Here is a 10347-nt window from a genome sequence, read left to right as displayed (position 1 = left end):
GGAGGAAGCCAACGCAGATTGGGGCCTCTCCTTTGGGGTGGGCAAATACCTATTCAGGATTACAAATGAGTGCCATTCTAATGAACACTCCCCAAATTAAGTTTCTGGGGATAAGATTTCTCAGGATAGCTCTGAAGAGCCAACACAGCTTGTCCGGAATTGTACTCCAAATAGATAGGAGACAGATCGCCTGATCCCTGAACAAGGAGGGACTTGAGCCATCATGAATGAGGAGTGTTGTTTCTGGGAAATACCTCCAGCTAAGCTGAACAAAGTTTCACAATCCTCAAGAAAAATATTCAGATCCTATAGGATCTCAAAGAATGAGCTGGAGAGTTCTCAGGGTGGCTACAATCTCTCTTTGGGGGAGCCTTCTCCTGGAGAGGGGGAATTTGGTTGGCTAATGCCCCTACTAATCCCTGTTATCACCATATTGATGCTGCACATGATTGCTCCATGTATTATCAATTGTCTAACCTGTTTTCTCTCTGCCCAGGTCAACAAGCTACAACATGCAGTGCCAGTTCAACAAAGACATATCAAACTACACCCGACCATGAAAAATATCACTCACCCTTAGATGGACACCGCTATCAGGACTCTGAGGCTTAGATTACCAAGAAGAGGAGACCCAATGCCCCTCACCATCCCAGCTCAGCAGGAAGTAGCCAGAGAAACCGCAATACCCCTATTCCCAAAGAATTGGGTCTCCCATCTCTTGAGGAGGGAATGTTAGGCAGTTAGAACAGGAAAAAGAAGTCTAAAATAGCAGTGGCTAAATGACAAAGAAAGGAAAAGCCCACAAAAACAGAACAAAAGAAAATCTACAGATGGGAATGAGAACATCAGGTGAAACAAACACGCCCCCTTCTTGGCTAGCCCAATTTGCATAGGGCCGGCTCAGCGGGGAGGAGACAAAACACACAAGGAGGAAGCCAAGAGGAAGCCAAAGGAGGAGGGCCTCTCCTTTGGGCTGGCCTGCCCTCACACCTTGAGGGTGTACTAGCCTTTGCTCGCCAAATAAAACTGAGGTGTAACCAAGCGGTAACACTGGTCCACCATTTCAAATCTTTGCTGCGGCGAGACAAAACTGAGGAAATTACACACTCCCCCAACAATAGCATACAATCAAATATGTTTTTCTTAGTTTTCAAATGAAAGGGAATTCTATCTTGTATTAGTTAGCCTTGATGATCTAAGAAGAAAAGACTCATTAGAAAGAAAGGTCCCAGAACTGTTTTTGGAGGTAAAAAGATCTTAGAGATTATCAAGCCCAAAGCAATAAATTTCATAACTGAAGAAAAGAGAACATATATAAACTGAAAATAAAAAGTCATAGCTCTCCCGTTCCAAAGTGGCTGTGCTATTTTACATTCCCACCAACAATGTATAAAGGCATCAATTCATTAACAACCTCATCAACACTTGTTATTCTTTTTAATTATAGCCATCCTAGGGGGTATGAACCACTATCTCAATGTGGTGTACTTTGCATTTCCACAATGACTAAGGACACCGAGCAGCTTTTCACATGTTTATCAGGCATTCACAGAGCTCCTTTGAGGAAATGTCTATTTAAATGCTTTGCCTATTAACTTTTTTTTCAAATTTATTTTACAATTTTATTTTTTATTGCGGTAGAAAGCACCTGACATTAAATTTACCTCAACATCTCCTACTGTACAGGCCAGTGGGGCCAAGTCTGTTCACACACTGCTGTGCAACACATCTCTCCAACATTTCATCTTGCAAAACTGAAACTACCCACTAAGCACCAACTCCCCTCCGCCCGCCCAGGCCCTGGCAGCCACCATTTTGTTTTCTGTCTCTTTGGTGTTGACCACTTTAGAGACTTTGCATTAGTACTTGTCATTTTATAATGGGCTTACTTGGCTTAACACAATGTTCTCAAGGTTAACAGTGCATGTGGCAGGATTTCCTTCTTTTTAAAGGCTGTATAAAATTCCACTCTATGTACATGCCACATATGCATCCACTCATCTGTCGATGGAAATTTACCTTCCTTCCACCCTCTTAACTCTGTGAATGCTGTGATGAACAGTGCTGTGCAAGTCTCTCTCTGAGATGCTGCTTTGAATTCTTTTGAAGTAGGACTGTTGCATCAGATATAATGCTATTTTTAATGTTTTTAAGAAGTGCTGTATGAAAAAACATTTTCCATAATGGCTGCCCCATTTTATATTCCTACCTACATTATGCAAGGGTCCCAACTTCTCTGTATCTTTGCTAACACTTGATATTTTCTGTTCTTTTGATAATGGCCCTTCTAAAGGGTACGAGATGGTTGGCATATATTTGTGGTTTTGATTTGAGTTTCTCTTATGATCAGTGACGCTAACCATCTTTTCATCTCCTTTTCGGCTATTTGTATATCTTGGGAGAACTGTTTTTACAAGTCTTTTGCCCATTTTTTAATTGGGTCATCTTCTCATTATTGAGTTGTATGATTTCCTTATATATTTGGGATATAAGCCCTTTATCAGATATGTGATTTGCAAAATTTTCTCTCAGTCTGTGATCTGTCTTTTAATTTTTAAAACTGTATCCTTTGAATTACACAAAAGTTTTTAATTTTGGTGAATAATAATCAATTTTTTTCTTTTGTAGATTGTGATTTTGGTGTTTATCTAAGAACTCTTTGCCTAACCTTACGTTACAAAGATTTTCCCTTATTTTTCTTCTGAAAATGTTATATTTTAGCTCTTACATCTAGGTATACAATTCATTTTCAGTTAATTTTTGTATATAATATGAGGTAGGGATCTAAATTCATCTTTTTGCAAGGATATCCAAAGTTTCAGAACCCTTTGATGAAAAGTCTATCTGTCCCCATTGAATTGCCTTTGTACATTTGTCAAAAACTAATTGTTCACATACGTGAAAATTTGTTTCTCGTCCTTCAATTCTATTCCATCTAAATGCCTGTCTGTATGTCAGCACCATACTGTCTTGATTACTCTAGCTTTGTAGTCAGTTTTGAAGTTGAGCAGTGAGTCCCCCAACTTTGTTCCTATTTTTCAAGACTGTTTTAGCTATTTTGGGGTCCTCTGCATTTTTAGAGTCTGCTGAGATTTTGACTGGGATTCTGTTGAATCTGTATATATACAAGATAGAAAAACTGGTATTTCGCTAATTAAACAAAGAAGAAGAAACGGAAGCAGTTATATCATTGTGGTGTTCTGTTTATGTGACAAAAGCAACGTTTCAGAAAAGATAATATCCAAGAAGAATAGGAAATAACCTCATGTACCACTGGGGTTTTGTTTTTATAAAAAATCCTTATCTTTTGGGAGATATATGCACACTCAAATTCCCAGAGATGCAGTGTTACGTTGTTTGGGATTTACTTTCAAATACTCTGGGTAGGGGCATTTGGACTTAAGCAAGGCCGGCCATGTGTTGATAATTGCTGAAGCTAAGCAAGGCAGGGAGGGGTGCTGGTGGTATTTTTCTCTCTAGTTGTGTGCTTGTTTGAAAAATCTCGTAATACAAATATGTCAAACAAAACAACAGTCTAATATTAAATTGTGGCATGAACCCCAGATTTTATTTCTAGAATTAACACTATGGTGTAAAAGACTCTAAGACTTACGAATCTAAGTCTAAGACTTACAAACTCATCATTTGGTCATATACTCACCAGTAATTGCCCCATTCAATCATAGTTCCTGGCTGAAAAGAGATTTGGATTTGGTTTGTTAGTCCTTCTGTGAAGAAATATGGAAACAGCAGCATGAAAAATACCAAATGACAAGACTAACTAAGAAATTAACTTTTAATAATGTGAGATCTAACAAGTAAAAAAATGTAACAGAACAACATTATGCACTCTGTTCATACCTATCTTGTGGTGGGAGTAATAATTCTATGGCTCCATCTAAGGAGACAACATATACTCAAGGGTAAGAGTTAAGGTCATCCAGTTACAGCTATGAAAATCACAGGCCATTCACGATTAAATTGTTGGTACCTATTCAGACTTTATTGAGAAATTTTAGTTTTTTATTTATTAATTTTTTTGCTGTGCAGCATGTGGGATCTTGCCTCCCCCACCAGGCATGGAACCCATGCCCTGTGTAGTGGAAACACAGAGTCCTAACCAGGGAAGTCCCTACTTTGAAATTTTAAAATAATTCAATTTAAGTAAACCTAACAGACATTCTTTGATTTTTCTCCCCCAGTATAATACTGAATGTTAGACCACTGAGATCTACTGATATGTTTTCACTTTAACTATGCTGTTATCTGGGCTTTTTTTTTTTAGTCGTGTCCTAGCAGGGAAACATCTAGAAAGTCGTAGAAATATTATTCCCCTTTTCTCTTACAGTGCTGTATAATGTATTCAGATATCACACGCTTATTAGTTGCTCTAGTTCAATGACAATAGATGCTATATAATGTACTTGGTCCTGCATTTTAGGTCTTTTCTCTTATGTCTAAGGCTATAAAAAACAAATATCCTTAAAAGAAGAGAAAGAGTGAGAAAGAAAGATTAAAAAAAAAAAAAAAAGAAGGGACTTCCATGGTGGTCCAGTGGTTAAGACTCTCTGCTTCCAATGAAGAGGGGCATGGGTTCGATCCCTGGTCAGGGAACTAAGATCCCACATACTGCACAGCAAAAAAAAAAAGAAAAAAGACAAAAACAAACAAGCCAAAAAAGGAAATGAGAAGAACTGGACAGGGGAGAAAATGAGCCAAGCACACATCACAGAACATGTGCCCAGCGACTGCTCTCGACACCAGGGGTGTGCGTCCTGCTGCACAGAGAACGAGGGGACATGGCCAACTCCTGTTCCAGGACTTACTCGGAGCTGGTAGGATCTGAGTTCATATATGTTCGGTCCTGATCGTGGGATGGGTTCATTCCAGAAACTGAACTCCAGCAGCAGCTGATTCTTTCTCGAGAGAAGCATGTTGCTTCTTGCCTTACGGAATTCCGAAAATTCCTTTGAGTGAAAAAGGTGCTCATGAGACTTGCTAGTATTTACATACAATATAAACCCACTTGAGTAACATGTACGTTCCCCCTCTAGTAGAATACTATTATAAACAGGGTCCCTTGGCCTGAGACAGTCCCAGCTCACATCTTGTTGAGTCAGCATAATGGCTATTAGCATTCCCTTTCACTTTCAGAAGTGTCCAGGTTTAGATAATAAACTTCACCGTTATCTTGATTATTTAAATGACAATGGAAACAAATTTAATTTCCTATGCTTTTAGGTCCTCCTGACACTGTTTGACAGTATTATAAGACAGATGACATGGACACCTCAAAATATCAGATAATCCAAAAGCCATTTATATAGGGACAGAGAATCTACACAAAACAGTTTCTTCTCTAATAATGTTAAGCTGGTAGAATTTTTCCATGAACACTTTTCTATTAGTGAAGGGAGGGGAGGACAGCAAAGTCAGCCCAAGGTGAAGAATGTGTGGTTGGCAGTTCCTAAAGCAGGTATGTGTTAGGTAACTCAGGCTGACTGTGGTGACTAGGTTGACTCACTGGCTTCAAACGTACCAGCTTATCAGTTTCAAAGTACAACTGACTTTTACAATAAGAACTGTTATTTTAACAGTATTACTGATGACTCTGTTCAAATACAACCTCAAGAAACCAAATAATAAAATCTTTACTACCGAAAACTAACAGTTTCCTTACAAAAACTGATGCTAGAAAAGAGTCATTTAATTCTGTACTAACATCTACTATTACAGAGAAGGCAATGGCACCCCACTCCAGTACTCTTGCCTGGAAAATTCCATGGACGGAGGAGCCTGGTAGGCTGCTGTCCATGGGGTCACTAGGAGGCAGACAGGACTAAGAAGCTTCACTTTCACTTCTCACTTTCATGCACTGGAGAAGGAAATGGCAACCCACTCCAGTGTTCTTGCCTGGAGAATCCCAGGGATGGGGGAGCCTGGTGGGCTGCCGTCTATGGGGTCGCACAGAGTCGGACACGACTAAAGCGACTTAGCAGCAGTAGCAGCAGCAAAATCTACTATATCAATAGTTTGAATAAGCAAACATTTTTCAAAATCATTACCTGATTTTCTTTGAGTTTACTCATCACTTCTGTGAGGGCTGGATAGCCTCCTTCATACCTCCAAAGGTGAACTGAAACATATTTTAAAAGATAACATACATTTAGGCCTTTATGATATTCTGACCTTGAAAATATTCCAGATATGCTTAGTGTTAACACAGTACAAAACTGTAATGTGTGTTGGCCTGAGTTATACCGTAAAGTTTCAATAATAGATTCAAATGTGAAAAATGATCAAGAAGGAGTTTTTGCTGTGATTTACTGAGAAACTACTTCAATCATAACACTAGATCAAGATTTGGAAAGCTTTGATTATAAAAACAAGCACTAAGTTGAAAATCATTTAAGTGATGACAGTAAAGGCTTAAGGAACAAGTGTTTATTCCAAAGACTTCTGCTTCCTACCAGCTTGATCCTGCTCGCCATACCACGTGTTCCAAGTCCCCACCAAAGTACAAGGGTAATGTTTATCTTCATGAATCCTTGGCAACACCTCTTGACTTAAAGAGAAGAAAGAGCAACACTAATTAAACAAGCAACAAAATTACATCAGGTGGATAACACATGATCAATAATAGGAAAAGGTCATCTACTCTGTCTTCTGACAACTGACCTCAGAATACGTTTATGATGAAACAAACTACAGAATTAGCCTTTTAGCTGAATTCTGTTGTAAAACTCTAATGGCCCAGTTATCAAATGCTTAGGTGACTGATAACCCAGCTATCTAGAACAGTGGTAAGTAACTCAAGTATATTGATAAAAATGATAAAGAAGAGTCAAAGGTCCCCAAATTCCACAACTATGAATCCATTATTCACCATTTCAGGGGGAAAAAAGCACTTAGGAACGGTGATATGTATAAAAGCTAAGTTCTGGTGGTTCCAAAGATAGGATGGATGAGAGTAATGGGAAAAGAACGTGCGAGAAGAGAGAAAGAGAAGAAAGTAATGTTGAGGATGGGGGAGATGACAGAAGCGGCCCGAGAGGCAGAGGAAGCAGGGGCAGAGAGGGTGGGCTTTAAGGAAGAAGACGAAGCTGAAACACAACAGAGTCTGGAAGCAACCTCCACCCCACCAATCCCAAAGAGCATCCACAGTGCAGGAGAATGCAAATGAAAGACACAACATGAAGTATATTCAACCAGCTAAGGGGATGTGAAAGGTATCGCAGAGTCCCACACTGGACACAGCGCCCAGGTTGTTGCTGTCCATCACACGTGGTCATGCCAGGGTGTCACGTTAGCAGAGGTGGCAGGGCCTCATTCCATGGAAACCCTCCCACAGTACAGATTCTAATGGACAGGGAAAGACAAAGGGAAGAGGCATAGCTGAATCACACCAAGAGGAAAGCTCAAACCTGCACGCTTTTTTGAGTAGAAAAATTATGACAAAAAAGTACAATACAGATCCAACAATGGGTGCAAAAAGGTATCAAGGGTCAGAAATGGAACCTGTTCAGATTATTTGCTGACATCAGGTGATATTAAGCTAGTGATCATCACCCAATGTTGGGGCCCTAAGACAGGGTGGATGTGACTAGTTAATGGAGAAAAGCTCTGAATGGTCTTATGTCTAACTAACTGAAAACTCAAATGTCTTTCTGACCAAGTACGATGACCAAACCACATATTAATTTTTGAAGGGTAGCATTTACTTTTAAAATTAAGATCAGATATTAAATCTATTTGATATATGACACATGAATGCTCAGAAGTAACATGGGGTTGACAGAAATTGGGAAAGATGGATTATGTTAGGGAAATGGGTTTTCTGTTTGCCACATGACATGAGCAGAAAGTAAAGAACCCAGCGCTGGAGCAAGTGCGGCTGATGGAAGCCTGCACAGATGACCGAGGTGAATCGGGGCTGTGAGTTAGGTGACCCTAGTACCCAGAACTGGATGGGTTGGGCAGAACCTCATTACTGGAGCCCCTAAAAACCAGGCAGGTGTTAAGCCTTTATGTACTGGAAATAGGTTGCTGCTGAAAGTTCCAGAGAAAAGGAAAAGAAACAGGATGAAGGAGAAAACAGAACTCAAGCAGACCAACTTGACAAACTTCTGGGTAACGGATTGCAGTGGGGAGGGGGTGGGGCTTGAGGTACTGGGGCAGCTTCAAGCCCAGGAAGGCAGTCAGAAGGGCTACTTGGAAATGGGCCTCAACCGGCCTGGAGAGGGAAACAAGCAAAGAGAAGCAAAATGCATGTCAAATGAAGATGCCCAGCCCTTAGTGACGGACTGGTCACAGAAAACTAAGGCGAGAGTCAAATAAAACCACGGTCAGTGTCACACATGGGGAAGCGGGAGGAGCAGAGCAATTCTACATTTTGAGTGTGAAGTGAGAACAAGACTTTCAAATAGAAACATGAGTAGATGGCCAGGAATCTGAGACAGGAGATGAACTAATAAAAAAATAGGACAGGGAAGATAATCCAGGGAAATATAAGCATACAGAAAATTTTCATCTTATGAAAAGAGATTTAGAGAAAAACCATCTGCTTTGTTTTAGGTCATTTTTTAAATAAAGAGGACAGCGCTGAGGTGAGCATGAAACTACGCTAATGTTACCTTTTGCAACCCACCTCCAAAAATAAAACAAAAGATTTTTTTGCTTCTGAAAGTTAGGCTGATTCTGGTAACAAAATCATTTGCTTTCTCATGAAAGCAGTAGATATGAACGGTTTTTAAAAAGTGCTTTTAAATCATGTTTGCAGACAACTGATCATTGAACTGCTATTTCTATTAACTTAAGAACCGGTGCATGTAATTCTCTTTGGTCTTAAAGTTTACAAATTCTGTAAGAGTATATGGATTTCACATCACTCTAAGAATCTGCTGAATGGATTTGAACCCAGGCAGATGGAAGACTTTGAAAGAAATGGCAGCTCTACTGAAATCATACAGGGCTCTTATATTGCAGGGGTACTTAGGCATAATACTAGAAACAGGGGCAGTCCCAGGGACGTGCAATCTAACTCTTAACGTTCAGAGCTGCCCAGAGATGGAGCATATGAATGTACTTAAGAACAGTGTCAGGAAGGGCTCCAGAAAGGGCTCAAGCACTGGATGAGTAGCTGGACTGGACAGACTGGCAAGGTTCCTTCCAACCTGAAAGTCTAGTAACATTCCAAAGTCTGACAGTCTATGCAGACTTCGGTGAATAAGTGCTTAAAATCAGAATGCCCTTGGTAACCCCACAGAGCTCAACTTAAGAGCCTCTCAATGTTTGGCTTTAAGAAGAGGCATGAAAGATCTCGTTCTGCTATCAAGGGTTAGCACAACCAACAAATATTAAAATCATTACTTTTCCCCAAGTAAAGGATAGTTTGGTATACACACCAAATTTTGTTGTATGCTTCTAGGCATTCCGGTTTAACATTGTGAACTGAAACAAAAGAAAATTCAACGATAAACTTATGAACCAAGGGAAAAACGTTAACTATGAAGATAGCAAACCCAGGACTCACACTGTAATTTGTACAGACTGCTGGTTTCCTTTTTGGCTAGGAGGTTAGAGTGAGCATCTTTCCTTGGGTCAACTTTCCGAACAAACAAGGATTTTAACCAGCTGTCCTCTCGAGGTCTGTTATCGGAAGATGTCAATTTCCTATGGGATCACAAATGCAAAAATCTGAGTTTAATCAGAGGTACAAAGATGTCAGGGTCTTTGGGTGGTAGTGCGTGGCCCACTGTTTTCATAAACTCATCAATCCGTTCAGCAAGCACTCCTCGGGCACACATTCGAAGCACTGTTCTAGAACTTGAGATATCATGTGTCCACCTTCCGTGCCAACAGTGTGCACTCGGAATGCAGGAGCAAAGTGTGAGAGAAGGAACTTCGGAAATCCTCGGAGAGTCCTCACGTGCATCTCCATGAGTCCCGCTGTGTTCTTCCCTTCTCCGAGGAAAAATTTCAACATAGAAAAAACACACGGAAACTGAGAACAGTCAAATTCACAGAGAAAGAAAGTAGACCAGTACGTTCCAGGGGCAGAGGAGAGAATGGGGAGATATTATTAATGGGTGAGGAAGATGACAAGGTTCTGCAGGTAGACAGTGGTGACGATTACACAACAATGTGAATATACTTAATGCCACTGAACTGTACCCTTAAGAATGGCAAATGTTTTATGTACTTTACCACAATAAAAAATGTGAAAAGGAATATACGGAGAAAGTGACATGAATTCCTTCCTTAAAAAAATTATCTTACCCCTAGAGTCAAGATTTTTAACTCACAAAAACCTAAGAATATAAACCTCATTAACATATAAATGACCTG

The 10347-nt window shown here is 40.0% G+C and overlaps 1 protein-coding gene across 1 annotated transcript in view; it reads right to left on the bottom strand.

The window, feature by feature from the left end:
* The window catches only part of LOC104986773 (protein NipSnap homolog 2), a gene marked incomplete at its 5' end in the record, with an annotated part of 16544 nt that extends 6867 nt beyond the window's left edge, over positions 1-9677 (bottom strand). The window contains 6 exons of the mRNA XM_010837455.1: positions 3662-3693; positions 4827-4967; positions 6066-6136; positions 6471-6565; positions 9405-9450; positions 9533-9677. Of these exons, the coding sequence (XP_010835757.1) occupies positions 3662-3693; positions 4827-4967; positions 6066-6136; positions 6471-6565; positions 9405-9450; positions 9533-9677 (530 nt within the window). The remainder of the gene's footprint in view (positions 1-3661; positions 3694-4826; positions 4968-6065; positions 6137-6470; positions 6566-9404; positions 9451-9532) is intronic.
* Between the last annotated feature and the right edge of the window lie 670 nt (positions 9678-10347).

Source organism: Bison bison, unplaced genomic scaffold (assembly GCF_000754665.1).
Source record: "Bison bison bison isolate TAMUID 2011002044 unplaced genomic scaffold, Bison_UMD1.0 scf7180017864072, whole genome shotgun sequence".
Classification (NCBI taxonomy): domain Eukaryota; kingdom Metazoa; phylum Chordata; class Mammalia; order Artiodactyla; family Bovidae; genus Bison; species Bison bison.
Note: the sequence above shows the minus strand (reverse complement) of the source record. Positions and strands in the feature narration are given on the sequence as shown.